Raw genomic sequence first — 19,490 nt, 5'->3', positions numbered from 1 at the left:
TATTACGGTCCCGACGCACTTCCATGTATTTAGTTTTCTCTGCATTTACTTCTAAACCCATGTCCCTGCAAGCGTTTAATAAGATCTCTGCATTTATTTCTACTGTTTTCCTATCAAAAAAGGATATTTATTATTATTATTATTATTATTATTATTATTATTATTATTATTATTATTATTATTATTATTATTATTATTATTATTATTATTATTATTATAGGCCTCATAGCGAGTCACTTTTTTTTAACTAAAAGTTACTTTTTTGGAGGAGGTAAAGTCATTTTTTCGTGTAATTTATGTTTTGCATTCGCAGTTTTCTAAGAAAACTGTGATAAAAATAAATGGGTAAAAGGCAGAAACTTATTACTCTTCTGAAAACTTCAGTACTTGCTGCCAGGGACATACGCAGGAATTTATTTCGGAAGGGGTCTAAAGCGTTTTGGGAGGTCCAAATACAATTTGAGGCTAAATTATATGAAAAATTCTAAAATTGCCCCTAAAAGTAGACTACATTTACAAAAAAGTCGAGATTTCGGGGGTGTCCGGACCCCCAGGACCCACCCTCTGGTACGCCCCTGCTTTTTGCCACATGTGAGCCAAGTTACCTTTATTCTTACTGCAGTCTTTATTCTTTCTAAAGCACAGTGGATGGATGGTAGGTGCTTAAACTCTCAAGGTGGGTTTGAAAGCCTTTGTAAGCATTTTGTATGCAACTGCATTTTTAGTTAACATGTGTAATTTATTTCAAAAGTTCACAATAAGAGTATAAACATAATCCACATTATTTGCTTTGATCTTATTGTGTTAAAGGAGAATGACATATATTACCTGTTTATACAGTTTACTTTTCATTGTATGCAGAATGTTGGTAGAAGCCATACCAATGTTTATCAATCGTGTAGTACCAAGCCAAAATTTGTATCAAACCAATTATACAAGATAAAATTTTATTACCAGTGAGTGGTAATCTAGAAAATATAGAAATTTGGCTTCACCCCATCCAGATCAAAGTTGAAAACCGTGGAAAGTATGTAATTAATAATTAATCTCTAAACACAAGTAATCCATTTTTTATTATTATTATTAGCTGACAAACAAAATAATTTTTAATCTTAACTTGTTAAAACATTGTGTATTTCAGCTATGATCCAGCTGCCCTATTTTGGTTAAAAAAAATATTGTAAAATTCAATTTATGCTTAAGTTTGGCATCAAGGTTTAAAGTTACTTTTTGATGAGATTTCGATCACTTTTTGATCACTTTCTGGTCAGTTTCTCATGTGCTTTTGGTCACTTTTCAGCTATCTAGAAGAGATCAGACAACTATAAGCCCTGTTATTATTATTATTATTATTATTATTATTATTATTATTATTATTATTATTATTATTATTATTATTATTATTATTATTACTTGTTAAAGAGTGTTTTCAATAATTTATTTTTCTATTTTTAGAAAATATTTACGATTTTGTTGTTTTGTGCTCTGCCTGCTTTCTTATTCTATTTAACTAATTTTCTTCATCAATCTTCATATTTTCTGTTTCTAATTATTCTTCATTGCTGTCTAATAACAAAAATTTTTGGTGAATATTTGTATTAGCCCTCTGTTTTCTTCCTTATGAATGTTTCTTCTGTGATTTCATTCTCCCTTATACTTTACATCTTCAGTATCTAAAATAACCCCAATATATCGGAAAACTGGATATAAATTCTTTTTATTTATTTTTTTACTTTAGTCTTTATGATTGCCAGTCCTCTTCATGGCAATCATCATTGTTATATTTGAAAAGAGAAAGAAAGAGAAGAAACCAGTAGAGAATGCTCCAAAAGCATTGCCAAAATGAACTTAAAAAGTTATTTTTTCTTATTAACTTCTAGGCTTTATATCAATTGTTCTATGTAATTTGTTATATTCATTAAACAATTCTTGTAATATATCTATCCTTTTATAATTTCCTTGAGTGCAATTTTTTTCACATGTTTTGTTTAAGAGTTCTGTTAAAATGTTCTGCGATATTTTGTTTTACGAAGACACATGCTGAAAATGGAGGGCTCAAAATTGAAAAATTCGCAAAATATCATCTGTCTATGAGTTACAGTTCCCGAGGTATAACTCCTTAAATATTTCGAAATCCGAATCCTAGGATCTAAGAGCTTTTGGGCATGAATTAAGTTTAGTTTAGTTAGCATATTGTACTCTAAAATAGTACATCATTGAGTTTTATTAACGTAAAATTATTAGTAGATTTCCTTCGGGAAAGTGACAGAAATTTTGCTACTGACTGTACAATTATATTGCTGACTACAATAATCAATAGTTTGTATCTTCTTAATCGGATTCTTCTTATAAAAATCAGTAAACTTCAATATTCCTATCAGTATTTTCATCAAATTAGATGTAAGGTAATATTGTCTATAAAAATTAATTAATAATTGTACATATTTTTCTCTTTTTATTTATAGCAAGTCGTCACTCTTGTAAGTTTAGTCAAAAATGAGTTTTTCAGATTAGATGTTCATGAGGGAAGCCTTTCCATAGAAGCACACACAACAGATATAGATCTTCCCTCGTCAGTGTCAAAAGTAAGGTTTTAATTGCATTTTGTGTTTTAGAATATCATTATTAGTTACTATTCCTAAGAAACTACGAAAAATATTCTTTTCATTTGTAGTTTTTTTTTTTTTTTTTTGTAAAACTGAAACAAAATTGAGTGTATGAATGCAATTAGCAATTCAGTAGAAAAGTAAACACAAAAATTGATGCTATACTAAAAGTGTCACCTCCCTCTCTCAAAAAAGAAGACAGATTAATATGCTTAATAGAATGCCTTTTTGGAGAAGAATGACAAATATTTTTACATTATTACAATCGGTAAATGTTCCGATTTACGATTGCCAGGTTTGTTTTATGCAATTTGTCTCGTGATTTGGTTGATAACACTGTTCTTACAAGTAACTGTGTGATGTAGCTTTTTGGGCTGGTGGAGTGCTAGGACCGTAATTCATTTCAAGACGAAAGTGGGAATGGCATGACAGTTAGTGAAGAACGGTAACACAATATGATTACTTTTTTATTTTATTTTATTTCAACAGAAGTGATATGAATGCAAGTTGCCCAGACAGCACAATGCACGTACAGTATCTGTATAGTACATGTACAATTGCACGGATGCAACATGTGCATCATCTGTATAAATGCACGCCTGTACAGGTGATGCACATATACATGCCAGGTTCTATTCAACATCTTCACGTGCACAGAACATGTGCAATGCACACGTACACGTCCTGCACAAGTGATTTACACCTACCGCGCAGGTGATTTACAAGTAGCACGTATTCGATTTACATGTAGTTCACAGGTGATTTACATGTTGGACAGCGGTGATTTACACGTAGCACACAGGGGATTTACACGCAGTAACCAGGTGATCTACATGTAGGACAGAGATGATTTACACGTTAACACACAGGTGATTTACACGCAGTACCCAGGTGATTTACATGTAGGACAAATGTGATTTATACGTAACACACAGGTGATTTACACGCAGTACCCAGGTGATTTACATGTAGGACAGAGGTGATTTACACGTAGCACATAGGTGATTTACACGCAGTACCCAGATGATTTACATGTAGGACGAGATGATTTACACGTAACACACAGGTGATTTACATGTAGGACAGAGGTGATTTACACGCAGTACCCAGATGATTTACATGTAGGACGAGATGATTTACACGTAACACACAGGTGATTTACATGTAGGACAGAGGTGATTTACATGCAGTACCCAGATGATTTACATGTACGATAGAGGTGATTTGAAGCAGTACCCAGATGATTTACATGTAGTGCACAGGTAATTTCCTTGTAGTACAGAGGTGATGCAACGAAAAAAGGACTTTAAATATTTGGTGTCTCACGCAGTAACACCATCTATAACTGCAAAGACATCACCTTCAAAGTATATAACAAGTAACTAACAATTGTCAGTGAGAATTTAGGTTTGGAGTTTATTATTTGCAACGAGTAAAGCTTTAGGTAGTATCTTTGACATGTTTGCCAAGTAACAAATAACGAACATATTCTGCTGTAATTGGTCACGAAAATAATTTTGTAAACCTATGAACTGCCTGACTGTAGTTACATCAGTACAATGCTGCCACCTGTTTATCTTGTATCCTAGCTCAGTGGACGTTATGGAGTTTTTACAATCATTCAACTGTTATTCGTCGAAAAGTCTCTATAACACCGCCTGGAGGAAAAACGACACCTACTAAAAATGGAGGTTACTTTCTGTTGATGTGAATGAGAGTAAAAGAATGAAAGTAAAAGTATACACTTGCACGGTATTATGGACGACTCATACACACGTGCAGTAGCCGTGCAAATACCCATGTGCACACAACGGTTTAAGCACCGGTAATTTAAATGTGCTTCATCCATGCAAATGCACATGTGCACATAACTGCTTAAGCACGGGTTACGTACGTGCGCTGCATCCATGCAAATGCACATGCGTATATAACGGCTTAAGCACTGGTTATATAAATGTGTGCTTCATTCATGCAAATGCACATGTGCACATAACGGCTTAAGCACGGGTTACGTACGTGCGCTGCATCCATGCAAATGTACATGCGTATATAACGGCTTAAGCATGGGTTATATAAATATGTGCTTCATCCATGCAAATGCATATGTGCACATAACGGCTTAAGCACGGGTTACGTACGTGCGCTGCATCCATGCAAATGCACATGCGTATATAACGTCTTAAGCATGGGTTATATAAATATGTGCTTCATCCATGCAAATGCATATGTGCACATAACGGCTTAAGGACGGGTTAGGTACGTGCGCTGTATCCATTCAAATGCACATGTGTACATAACGGCTACAGCACGGGTTATATAAATGTGTGCTTCATCCATGCAAATGCACATGTGCACATAACGGCTTAAGTACGGGTTCTGTACGTGCGCTGCATCCACGGAAATGCACATGTGTACATAACGGCTTAAGCACGGGTTACGTACGTGCGCTGCATCCACACAAATGCACATGTGTATATAACGGCTACAGCACGGGTTATATAAATGTGTACTTCATCCATGCAAATGCACATGTGTACATAGCGGCTTTAAGCACGGGTTGTGTACTTGTGTATAACCCACGTAAATGCACATGTGCACATACACGGGTTATGTATGTGTGCTTCATCCACGCAAATTCACGTGTACGGCTTATGCACGGGTTATGTATGTGTTCATCATCCACACAAATGCACATGTGTAAATGTACGGCTTATGCATGGATAGTGCACATGTGTCGTACACGTACGTGTTGTCTGGGTTGGTTTCAAGATGACCATCCACGAGACATTTGTCTTGCTGCATGGGAAATTCCTACCTCAAGTTCTCTTTTGAAGTGATGACTACAAATGCCCATCTAGGTTATGTGACCTTATACCTTCTTACTATTTCCTGTTAGGGCTTCTGAAATCTCAAAGGTTTACCCAAACAAACCGCAAACAGCGCGAGAACTGAAAGAGGAAATTGAATGCATCAACCAGCAAGTATGTGCAAAAGTAATCATATATTTAATCGAGAGAGTGAAGTCCTGCAGAGCAAGTCGTGTGGTACATATGCCAGATGTAATCTTTCATATTTAAATCGGAATATTTATCCGTTGTAATGATGTAAAAATATTTACAATTTTGTAAATATACAGAATTTTATTAAGCATTTGAAATCCATAAATTGTTAATAAATGGTAATATAGTGGAGAAGGTTAATAAAGTTTAATATTTATACGGATGAAATCAATAAGAACGATGTTGGTGCGTATATACAAAATACGTAGATTAATTGAAGAACCTTTTGATACTAAAAAAATTAACCATGGATATCCATATAAGCATAATTCTGACTTTGTATTATTGTATATAAATATAAAATCTAATCATTTACTTGTAAAGAGGAACAGAAGATGATTATTTTCGGAATTAAAGATTTAAAAAAGTTTTGCTTCAAGACATAGAAAAGACAGCAAAAAGTTGGAGATAGATAGATAACATTTAGCAGATGACTGAATTTTCTTTGTTTATTTATTTATTTATTTATACATACATATTTCTGGGCATTGTCGGAATCTATGACCTGAAGTCCGCCATGTACGAGGAGTGACGCCCCTTAATGAGCACACTGTCCGCGGAAGGGGAAGGAAGGAAGTAGCCTGGGACTTGTATGTTAGGTATCATCCCGGCATTTGCCTGATGTGAATGAGGAAAATCCAGGAGAAGCCTCACTCAGAATGGCTGGACTGATAAAGCTGCTACAGCTTTTCGACTGACTGTCCCCATCGGGAAACAATCTCGGAACTGCTCGCACCAAAGGCGAGAGTGTTAGCGACTACGTCACGCAAGTCCACAGCAGGTGGTTGAAGATAGTACACTGTAGTCACATTACGTAAACCTTTACATTTACCAGATGCATGGAGATAGTAGTTCACCAATATTTAGTCGAGCTGAGTGGAGTTTAACGTCTCTTTCAGCAACAATGCTATATGAGAGGTGAACCTACAGCTTCACGTAGGATCTGAAGCACAATAAGCTCCCTCCAGAAATTCACCAACATGAAATTTGCATTTAGCATATGAATGGATATAGTAGTTATATAACATTAAATTTTACATTTAGAGCAAATGGAGGTACTACTTACATAACATGAAATTTCACATTTAACAGATAAATACATTGTATAGGTAGCGGTCACACAACATGAAATTTCATATTTCACAAATGAATGGAAATAGTAATTTCACAAAGTGAAATTTTACATATAGCAGAAGAATGGAGATGATAGTTGCATATTATGAAGCTTTTCATTTAGCAAACGAATGAAGAGAGTAATCACACAATATGAAATATCACATTTAGGACACGAATGAAGATAGTAGTTATATAACAAAATTCACATTTAGTAAATGAATGGAAATAGTAGTTATACAACATTTCACATTTAGCAGATGAATGGAAATAGTAATTATACAACAATATTTCACATTTAGCAGATGCATAACTAACTAACTAACTCTATGGCCTATGGAACCCGAAGGTTCAATGCCGCGTTCACAAAAGCTCTTCATTGACTTCTATCCTCAGCTAACTGGATCCAGTTTTTACTTCGTATTCCTATTTCTGAGAGATCCATCTTAATATTGTCTTCCCATCTGCACCTAGGCCTTTCTAATGGTCGTTTTCCGATTGGTATTCCAGACTTTGAAAGCGTTCCTACTTTCAAAGCGTTAAGACTTTGAAAGCGTTCCTACTTTTTCCCATCCTGTCTACATAACCTGCCCACCTGAGCCTCGTAGACTTGATTTCCCTAACAGTGTTTGGTAAACCGTATACTCGTTATGAAGTTTCCGCCATTCTCCATTCCCGTTTCTCTTGGATCCAAATATTCGTCTCAGGATCGTATTTTCAAATACTTTCAGTCTATGTTCTTCCCTCAGAGTAAGTGACCATGTTTCGCAACCATACAGAACAACAGGCATGATTATCATTTTATATTTTTTAAGCTTTAAATTTCTCGACAGAATTCACGACGACAAGAGATTTTGAACTGAATAATAATCCGAATGTCCTGCTTTTAGTCGACATTTAATTTCTTCGTGAATATGGTTTTTGTCTGTTAATATTGATCCCAGATATTTGAAATTGTCCACTTTATCAAAAGTATTATTCTATATTTTAACGTATCCATAATTTGCCGTATTACGATCCCGACGAACTTCCATGTATTTAGTTTTCTTTGCATTTACATCTAAACCCATGTCCCTGGAAGCGTTTAATAGGACCTCTGCATTTCTTTCTATTTTTCTCCTATCATCCCCTATTAAATTTACATTATCAGCATACGACATAACCTGCTGAACATCATTCAACTCTGAGCCCTGGTTGCTGTTTGATTTTCCTTATAGCATATTCCAAGACAAAGTTGAATAATAAAGGCGACAACGCATCTTGTTTCAGGCCATTCTCAACGTGAAAGCTCGTGGAATCCCGGACTTTACTTTGGGATTCATTTTAACATACCTTAATTAATCTAATTAGCTTTTTCGGTATTCCAAATTCTGTGAGAATGTTGTACAATGTTTCTCTCCTAACCGAGTCGTAAGCCTTTCTAAAGTCAATAAATAATTGATGTACTGGGGTATTGTATTCCCACTTCTTTTTGAGTATTTGTCGAATGGTAAATATTTGGTCGATGGTTGATCGACTTCGCATTGATAATCTTCAATAATTTCATCTGCGTATGGGGTCAATCTTGCTAATAGAATATTTGAAAAAAAAAATTATAGGATGTTGACAGAAGAGAAATGCCTCGATAATTATTACAGTCAGTTTTGTCGCCTTTCTAGTGAATTGGAATAATGATTGATTCTTTTTAGTCTTGTAGCAATTCTTCTTTGTTCCAGATAAGGAAAATGAGTTTATGTATATTGTTCCACAATTGTTCGCTTCCAGCTAGTGTTCTTTTAATTTATTTATAGCGATTTCTACTTCTATTGGGTTAGGTTCTGGAATACACGGTTCTCCGATTTGTATTTCCCTTTCTCCACGCACATTAGTTTTTGGCGGCGTGATAAGCAAACCATTAAAGAAATCTCTCCATCTATTTAGGAGATAGTAATTATGCAACATTTCACATTTAGCAAATGAACGGAGATAGTAATTATACAACAATATTTGACATTTAGCAAATGAATGGAGAGAGTGATTATACAACAATATTTGACATTTAGCAAATGAATGGAGAGAGTAATTATACAACAATATTTGACTTTTAGCAAATGAATGGAGATAATAATTATACAACAACATTTCACATTTAGCAAATGAATGGAATTAGTAGTTATACAACATTTCACATTTAGCAAATGAATGGAATTAGTAGTTATACAACAACATTTCATATTTAGCAAATGAATGGAATTAGTAGTTATACAACATTTTACATTTATTAAGTGAATGGAGATAATAGATATGCAACATGGGACTTGCATTTAGAACAAATGATATAGTTGTTTCACAACATAAGCCTTACATTTAACATATTAGTGGAGATGACTCTTTGCTGAAAAAGAACTTTAAACTAATATAAAAAGTTAAAATGAAGTTAATCTTATTAAATTTCCTTTAGATATTTACGGGTCATTCCATGTCAAATCACCTAATTTTAAAACATGACCGTGCATCAATGTCTCACATTTTGTTCAATTTTTTTCATACATAAATACCAATGAAATTATGCTAATTTTTTCGATTTTTTGGATGAAAAATGGGCCGGGGAGAAATTTTTGAAACATGTGAATTTCGCGCCAATTTCACTTTCCGACACTCAGCATCATGGAACTAAAATTACCATTACGTTCTTATTTTTCAAGTTATTGAACTCATCCAGGGTCAAATGAAAGCTAAATTTTTGCTCTTTCAGTAGACCCTAAGAAACGTAGCAAAAGGTTACACTGTCAAACATTAATCAGCATAGAAATAAATTTTAGGTTTTTTCTTACAAATTGTTCCATTGCTTAAAAGTTACAACTATGAAATTTTTCAAACTTTTCTGTACATTCATCTTATCACGTACATGAAATGGTTAAAAAATAAAAAGGTTGTTTTTTTGTATTTTTGTAATTATTATTATTATTATTATTATTATTATTATTATTATTATTATTATTATTATTATTATTATTATTATTATTATTATTATTATTTTGTATTTAACATGTACGGAAATATACAGTTTTAGGTTTTGTTACCAATTATGTCATAACTAATAAGTTACAACTATGAAACTTGGATTTTTTGTAGAATCATCTTAGCACACACATGATTTGGTTAAATAAAACTAAAAAGGGTACTTTCGGTATTTACGTATTTTTTTTAATTTACTGTACGGAAATATATAGTTTTAGTGGCCCCGTGTAGCGTAGTCGCTAACGCTCTCGCCTTCGGTGCGAGCAGTTCCAGGTTTGATTCCCGGTGGGGTCACTCGGTCGAAAAAGTGTAACACGCTTTTTCAGGCCAGCCACCCTGAATGAGGTTTTCCTGGGTTTTCCTCATTCACACCAGGCAAATGCCGGGGTAGTACCTAACTTATAGGTTCCAGGCCGCTTCCTTCCCTTTCCCCGGATTCTGTGCTCACCGAGGGACGTCATCCCTCAAATCGTGAAGGGCTAAATGGCCTTATTGCCGAAAGCCCAGAAATCTAAATCCTAACTCCCAATATACAGTTTTAGGTTTTGTTACAAATTGTGTCATTGCTCATAAGTTACAACTATGAAACTTTTGAAGCTTTTTTATAGAATCATTTTAGCACATACATCATATGGTTAAAAAACAAAAAGGGTGCTTTGGTCTTTCTGCAATTGTTATTATTAATACTATTATTTGTATTTGAAATGTACAGAAATATACAGTTTTAGTGTTGGAACAGATTATGCCATTCCTCTGAAGTAGGGATGGCCAATTCCGGAATTTTTACTTTCCGGATTCCGGAGAATAAAATCGGAAAACTTTCGGAATTCGGAAAAATTCCGGAATTTTTGCGAATTCCTTATTTTTTCTGAAATCCGGAATTTTTCCAAAATCTGGAAAGTGAAATTTCCGATTCTGGAAAATTTTGCCATCCCTACTCTGAAGTGACAACTGTCACACTAAAACGTTTTCAATAATCATCTTCGTAAATATTAGGTGTGCTTAAAAGTCAAACTGGTGTACTGTGTAGTTTTGGAATTACCATAATATTATTTTTTGTACTTTAACTATGCCCTTTTTCCCAATTGTACCATTGCTTACAACTATCAAACTTTTGAAAGTTTTATATAGCATTAGTTTACTTTTATTTGACATTGTTAAGTAACAAAAAGGTGGCCTTTTCTTATAATAATTTTGTGGTTTTGTGAATGGTAAATACAATGTAAAGGGTTGAGTGATTACAAAACCTATCACCAAAAATAAGAAATAATAAACTAATGTACAGAGATGAAAACAAACATACATACCGATAATACTTCTCAGAATGACATAGATTTACATACAAAATGTTGTGTCCTATATCTCATAGCTCATTGTTTTCATTGATGATATGATATCTTTTGTAATTTTGCTTTCAGTTGCGTAAGTTCGGGCTGATTTGCTTGTAAGAGATGAAACAAGAACTTCCCAGATGATATTTTCAAAAGCTTACCAACAAAAGTCTTCATTTTCTGACCAGTAGAATATAGAAGGCCCAGTGCGATTCATAAATTGCACTCTGACATACAAAAATAATAATTACAAAAATACAAAAAACACCCTTTAATATTTTTTTAACCATACCATGTACATGTTAAGGTGAATGTACAAAAAACTTTCAAAATTTTCTAGTTGTAACTTTTAAGTAATGGCACAATTTGTAAAAAAACCTAAAATTTACTTGTATGCTGATTAATGTTTGACAGTGTAACCTTTTGCTACGTTTCTTAGGGTCTACTGAAAGAGCAAAAATTTAGCTTTAATTTGACCCTGGATGAGTCCAGTAACTTGAAAAATAAGGACGTAGTGATAATTTTAGTTCCATGATGCTGAGTGCCGGAAAGTGAAATTGGCGCGAAATTCACATGTTTCAAAAATTTCTCCCCGGCCCATTTCTCATCCAAAAAATCAGGAAAAAATGATTTAGCATAATTTCATTGGTATTTATGTATGAAAAAATTTGAAGGGAATCTGAGACATTGAAGCACATTGCTCTGAGTGAGTTGACATGGAATGAACCTTACCTACTTTCTTTGTCAAGGATAAAACAATATGACAATTGTCTGATTCTTTGAAATTGTAAACAATGTAACAAGAATGTTCTAATAAAATAATTTGAAATGGATTGTTCAAAGGAAGCAACTGTTATTAAAGACTTATTTTTTCATCCAGTGTTTGAAATTCAATTATATCTAGTGTGAATTTGAGAATTAGAAACATCTTACCACAACCTCTATAACGTCTCTATTTGGTATGATTTTGATCTGTAAGTACAATGATTTCTGCTTGTTATTTTTAAACATATTGATTGCAACGGATAATATTATTTATTTATTTGTTTCTAGGAATATGCGTCTGCAATCTCTTACGGAAGTCAACCGTTCACTGTTACGACTGAAAAGTGTTCCCAAGAAACACAAACAGATATAGAAACTTCAACACTGTCAGAAGGAGGTATTCTAAAGGTATATCTTCATTTTATTTTTATTTTTTTAAGTTTTTCAAATCTATTATTTTAAATGTAATTTACGAAATACAATTTCTGAATCTGTATCTTTTTGAGTTGTCTCCTGTAACTTTATACTTCAAATTAGAATACAATTTCATTTCAATTTGTATGAAAAACAACAACATGGATGAGTCCAGTAGTGAAACACGCTGCCTCATACCTAACATAACGAAACAATCTCTGTTTTGGAAAGGTATGATGACATTCGAGTCTTGCAATTAATTTTGTTCGAAATAAAGAATAGTGTTTACCTCGTTGAGTTGATTTTGAGTTTAATGTCCCTTTCAGCAGCGAGGCTATATGAGACGTGGACCTACTGATTAACGTTGAATCCGAACCACATGAGCTTCCGCCGGAAATCGAACCCGGGTCTCCCACGCCGTGTTTACGTCGTGTACGTCAATGAAACTGTACTAACTTCAACAGTTGTAGTGTTGTAATTGGAAGCGGGTAACTTTGAAGTGGTAATGCTATGCCACACATAGAAAATTACTTCGAATATCAATAATAGTAGTAATACAATTGATTTTGATTTTATGCAATTCAGCCTACTAATCAAATTCATTTCTCTAATTAAATAATGTCAATAGTGTATTCGTTGATTTTGCAGAAACATGCGTTTCTTTTACTATTAAAGTCTTAAGCTTTGATTTTGATGTTGAGGATTAATATAAATTGATAGCAATACAGTAATTGATATATGTTTTTAAAAAAGACAAAACATCTTACTTTATATCCTTGTAATAAATTATAATACATACTGTTTCAAGGATTTTCCTTCCTCTCCCTCAATGTAACTTTTTTTTCAGCTATGTTGCTAAACTTTCGATTCTTTTGATGGAATTTTTCATTCTCGGAAAATGCATTACTCGAATAAAATAACGTTTAAATTGAATACCCTTCATAATTTACTAGCAAAAGTGTCCGTTCTATGCACAGGATAAATGAGGTTAATGCGAAAGCAATCAAAGAGCTGAGAAGTATGCAACCTGGAACATAGAAAAAAATATTTGAGTTGCCAACCTCACAGGCAAAAAACGACTTCGTACGCGACTAGATCTCCTGAAGAAAATTTGTATATAAAAGTATGGTAGCTCAAAGTGAGTCTTTTCTATACCAAAATCTGATGTCAGACACACACACATTAAATTATATATTCATAAGGATTACAAGGATGTAAGGTAAGATGTTCTTTTTTAAAATATGAATCCTATAGAATCCATCAGTAAATAATCGAATCCGAGACATTTTTCATTTCTATTTTAGCATAATCACGTAGACAACAAAATGTTTATCACAACATTTAGTATAATCCTCGATGGCGTAAATAATGTTCCGTAAATTGCTTAACTCTCAGGGGTAACTTAGCTATTTATACAGGAAGATCTTGGCTATCATCTAATATCTTATGAACGGAAGTCATATTTAAACATTTTGTTTCTTTATCGTGGGACATTTTGGAAGTTTTGCTATATTATTAACGTTCATCGGAATGAAAATAGTCCAAAGATTGTATCAATTACACATCTGATCAAGTTGAATCAAATGATATGCGTGGGAGTAAATCCTTACACGTAATTTTAGAGAAAATCGAAATAGCGAACTGTTTTTTCTAAATCTGAAAATTCATGGTGTATGATAAACATACCGTATATTAGGATGTAACTGATATGGAAGTATACCCTCATAAAACTATTGTGTAAGGTCCTGGTTCGATCCCAGCTTGCGCAAGTGATCTTTGTGATAGACAAACACCGTGTACGTGGATTTTCACGGAATCCTTCTACTTACTTCATTCCACCATTAGGTCTATTACCATCAATTTCATCACCCCGTCTTCCTTACCCTCGATGCATAATTGTTAAACTAAAATACAGGGTGATTCAGAAGTGGGTGTACCCCTAATTGGTGTTTTCTGACGGTTTTAGGTTTACCCACATTTGTTTGGTAACATTGCTTGGCATTGTCTAGCAACATTGCTATCCATGTTCATTTGTTTTCTGCTGTTTTCTGCTTGGTAACAGTTATTTGCAGTGAAGTTGGAGTAATCAACAATGTGTGATCGGTTGTTGCGGTTTGGCTTCACGAAATGCGTTACAGAGGTGATACCATGGAAAGTGTTAAAGCGAAATTTACAGACCGCTTTGGTATTAATCCACCGAGAAAAGCAGCTGTGGAACAAGCCTTCGCCCTCGTGAGTCCGGTGTATCTCCGCAAAAATCTGCGAAAACTTGGAGCAGAGTTCAGCTGTATTACGACATGGTGATCAAACCGATGTGTATAACTCTTAAGACTCTTAAGACTTCAAGGTAACTGTGTACAGACATTTTACCATAACTAACACTATACTGTTGAACAGGGCGGATCCAGGGGGCGATCGGGGCGATTGCCCCCCAGAAGAGGAAACTTTCTTGTTTTATATATATAAATAAATTCCATCCCAGAGTTTGGAGCCCTTTAAAGTAACATTATGACAACCCACCGCCCCCCAGAAGTCGGTCCTGGATCCGCCCCTGCTGTTGAAACTAAAGGGGGGTACGTCCACTTCCAGACCACCCTGTATAAATATCAAGATGGCAGTATAAATACCAAGATTTGACTGTTTTCTTGTTAGCATTATTGAAAACGTATAAATAAATTTAGAGGTGAATGTAAACAGAAAGAACTATGACGATCAGGAACACTATAGTAGAGACCTGCACGGGCCGGGCCTGGCCCGAGGCCCGAAGCCCGGCCCGGCCCGCGGGCCGGGCTTGGGCGGGCTGACTCTGCTATTTCTTTGGACCGGGCCGGGCTTGGGCGGGCCGACACTGTTATTTCTTTGGGCCGGGCCGGGCTTGGGCTGGCTGACTCTTCAGGTCGGGCCGGGCTGGGGCCGATCAATTGCAATTCTTTAATAATTATTGACTTTCGTTAAACGATAATTGGAATAAAGCCAAACGTTGAAGAAGTGTGTCCGTGAAAAATGTTACAAAGAATGCAATAGCTATTTACAGTTTGTGTTGCTTAGCGGCTCCACTTTCACTATAGAGGATTGCAGGCATTATGCGGTAAATTAAGCTCTGACCTTGACCTTCACTGAACTCAAAATATAACAAGAAGGGGTGCGAATGTTTTCCCTGTCGCTAAACAATATTGCCATCTTCACTTTATGCTAAAAAAATCAATTAAGTTAGATTTTTGTTGCAGGGAATGGAGTTTTTGTTCTCTCGATGACAGGCAAAGTTGTAGGAGGCAATAGTACCATTCGGGAGGCAAGCGTCAGGTTGTGAACCAGAGTTTAGAAAATGTTTCTGAGGATTAGGTCAAATGTAGTACTAAATTTTGAGAAAGATTGGGGCTCGAGCTAATTTTATAAAAAAAATTATCGGGCCGAAAACTTAAAATTTATCGGGCCCGGGCCGGGCTTGGGCCAAGAATTTTAAAAACTTATCGGGCCGGGCCGGGCTCGGGCCGAAAATCTCCAAAACTTTTCGGGCCCGGGCTGGGCCGGGCCTAGGTACGTTCGGGCTGGATTGGGCTCGGGCCGAAAAATTCGGCCCGTGCAGGTCTCTACACTATAGGCATCCGTAAGGATAGGAATTTATAGCAGTTTCAATTGTTAAATTAGCCAGAACTTCCATGCTTTCTTTTCCTTGAAATTCAGTGTATACTTTGGAGGTAAATTATCAAAAACGTGGTAGTTTTAGCACCAAAGTTTACAATAAACCTAAAACTTGTCTCGGTCTAAAAACTATCGTCATACAAAAAATATTAAAAAAAAAAAAAACTTTCAGTGACGTCTGTGCTGAGGGAACAAACAGACAACAAATGCTGTAGATTAATTGACACAGGATTTCAACTGCAGCTAGAAATCATCATGATACGTTAAAAATGGAAATAACTTGGGAGTTATCACAATTTGAACTCCAACTGTTCCATTTATCTTGGCTGATATTCAGTTGGAGACGTATTATGTTGTAAGAAAAAAAATATTCATATAGCATGACAAATCTGCAAGGAAAGACCTCCGTGCTGGTCTTATTCTTAGCACGTGTGACTTTAGTACATGGGTTTTCGGGTTCGATTTTCGGTGGGAGAGCATTGAACGCATTACTAAGGTTTGGATTCCACCTTAAACTGAAATTCTACGTCTTATGCTGAAAAGGGATACTAAACTTCGATAAATAACTTTTTTTTTTTTTTGCGATAAATGTTATTTGAAATTACAGTGCCGAGACGGGTGATGACTCTTATTATAATAGAAAAGACAATCAATATCAACCAATTTCAACCTAGTGTACTTCATATAAATGAATTTCAACACCACGCTATTTTCAGCATTGAATAAACAAAACGTAAGTGGGTAGCAATAGATGATAATAAACTTATCTACTATCTAGAGCAACGGTAATAACAGAAAACGTCAGAAAAAGTAGTAAAGAGTGAATATTTTATTAACTGAGGCCCAACAGTCGTCCAAACATTTCTATCAAACATGTCTAGTTGATATAAAAAAAATATAATATAATATGCACGAAGTTAATGAATATTAGTAATGGTCTGCACAGATATAAAATATTACATCCACATCTAAAATATTACATCCACATCCGCAGCAACTCTATTTGCATCCACAGATGACAATGAGATAAATACATTCAACTTGTTTGTTCTGTGACAATTATGATTTCAAACATAATTTGAAATATAACAATTTTTAAATAATACTTTATAATTTTGTGAATAAGGTATGTATAAAACTCAAGCCAAACATTAAATACAATCTCTCTTAGTATGAGTGAACTGCGGTAAATAAAATCGAATAAAATTCAAGCAGACACGACTTACGAAATTATTGAAAACATACGTACTAATTTAAGATTTCTCAGATGCAGGTATTTAACAAGAAAATTGTCAGATTGGAGTAATAAGGCAAACTGTTAATTAATTTCAAGGCAAATTGTTATTTTTGACATATAATTACTCGTAAGGTATGAGAGTCGTTAATCAGAACGCAAAGTGAAGTTTACTCAAACAAACTCGCATAAAATCACATTAGCACTTAATATGTATTCTAGGGTTTTGAAATCATCCAGACAAACACAATTTTGCTGTGGTGATTTGCCCCCAAAGAATAATTATACTTTAATATAAGTCGTCAATAATTACTAGTGTTTAGAAAAATGATTATGAAATTCTTTCCTTTTCACGAATATCCGCTATCGGCACAGAAACTAAAAATATATCAACAAAACCTACAGTATATTTATATTGATATTTGCATCCATGCAGATTTCTAAATATCGGAATGATCATCCAAGAGGCCATTCATAAAACATTGGCATTTATATTACGTGATAAATGTGAAGCATATAAAGCTCACTAAACGCAAAATTCAGTCGGCGGTGTGAATTGAATTTAACTTATGTAACCCATGGGCGGAGTTAGGAATTGTCTGCTGGGGGGCAGACCTTTTGTCTGCTGGAGGGGCACGGTAAATACAAATGAGAATTGAAGGATCTTATAAGTGACATTTTTATTTTTTCTCAAAAAGTTGGGGGGGGAAATGTCCCCCCATAGCTCCGCCCATGATGTAACCTCATGACTAAATATAGCTCTCAAATAGAGTCTAATGTGTTATTGAAATTTTCCATAATGTTATATTTCAGCAGCCAAGATTTAACTTAGGCCTTGGTCTAAACTTTGCGGTGTTATTATTAGCACAAGTGATCATGGACATGACTTCTCATTTCATACGAGATGAAGATGACTTTGATAACGTGTCTGATAATAGTTCTACTGGATCACCTGAGAGAAGAGGCAGTGAATCCTCTTCGTACGTTAGTGCCATCGGCTCAACTTCTCTTCTATCTACTGATCAGGTAACTATGCAGAAGAAACTCACTGTTGTTTACAGGGTACTAAAATTAAGCGAAACATTCAATTTAACATATCATTATATGAGAACCAAAGGAGCGTAACTCCAAGAATAAAATTTTTGTTTCCTTGGATAAGCCCCACTTGGTGTTATTTGAGTGTTGAAGTTGACTTTGTCATCGACTTGTCTGCTATGCAATAATGTCTTTACCAACATATTAAAACATTTTTTAAAAAAACTTTTTTACCTTTCTCCTGTAAACCGACGAAAATGGAGTTACGTTCCTCTGGTTCTCATACGACGATATATGGTGAACAAAATAATTACATAATGGAAGAAGAATGTAGTGTTTAACAGAAATATTTTATAATAAAATATGTAATTCACAATTCTAATATTGCATAAATGAAATACATTAAAGTTTTGTTCATGCGCTGTGAATAACAATATTTCCAGAGGCGAATCTATAATTAATGCACATGGGCACTGTATCTGTCTGTTGATGAATAAATGTTCAAAATCAGCTTAATTGTGATAAATGAATAAATGTTTATTTGCACTAACTACACAACAACTGAAACACTTACAACTTACTGTTATATTGTCTTTATTACGAATTCCGAAGGACCGTCTTATATGGATCTCCTGGTGCTCAACTTGCTGACACTCACATACACACACACACACAAACTGTTTTTAAAACAAAAGAGAAACGTTATGCAAATATAATGGCAATGATACAAACTTACTATAAAAGTCTCTACAGGCACAAGTCCTACAAATCACAACTTGTCACTGCATACATATTTTATGAAATATTTCACTTTCTGTTTCTTTGCGTACATTAATGGATCCAAACAATAAAGCTACCCTTTCGTTATTCATTTTTAATTCTAGACTTCTCTGAAACTCTCTCTAGAACTTTTCTAGACTGTTCTAGACTCTAGAACAATTCTCATATATATTTAGAATACCTTTAAATTCAAAAATTCACTTCATCCTATCTTTGAAAACTTTACTTTCAGGTTAGGCTTCAATAATGATTATTGTGTATCATTTTCGTAACAACACATTTATATAATCTTTTGCCAGATACTTTTAATAGTGTATGCAATTCTAATATATGAGGAGCGTTTTTTCAAAACTCGATAGAGCACAAAACATCTTTTTTTTTTTTTTTTACAACAATTGCATTTTTGTTCTTATTGTACGTAACCTCTATCGAGTTCTGACAAACCGTTCATGGGTTAGTATGCTATACACATGGCATATTTCGGTATTTGTCACTTCTGATTTCACAGCTT

The 19,490-nt window shown here is 34.5% G+C and overlaps 1 protein-coding gene across 12 annotated transcripts in view; it reads left to right on the top strand.

Moving 5' to 3' along the window:
- Positions 1-19,490, top strand: part of LOC145693591 (uncharacterized) — a 506,014-nt gene that overhangs the window by 82,606 nt on the left and 403,918 nt on the right. For 11 of the 12 annotated variants that reach the window (XM_081769709.1, XM_081769703.1, XM_081769706.1 and 8 more), the window contains 3 exons: positions 2,466-2,585; positions 12,163-12,282; positions 17,978-18,190. In XM_081769709.1, coding sequence (XP_081625835.1) covers positions 2,466-2,585; positions 12,163-12,282; positions 17,978-18,190 — 453 coding nt within the window. The remainder of the gene's footprint in view (positions 1-2,465; positions 2,586-12,162; positions 12,283-17,977; positions 18,191-19,490) is intronic. The other variant, XM_081769705.1, reaches the window with a different exon arrangement.

Source organism: Thermobia domestica, chromosome 8 (assembly GCF_964235325.1).
Source record: "Thermobia domestica chromosome 8, izTheDome1.hap1.1, whole genome shotgun sequence".
Lineage (NCBI taxonomy): Eukaryota > Metazoa > Arthropoda > Insecta > Zygentoma > Lepismatidae > Thermobia > Thermobia domestica.
Note: the sequence above shows the minus strand (reverse complement) of the source record. Positions and strands in the feature narration are given on the sequence as shown.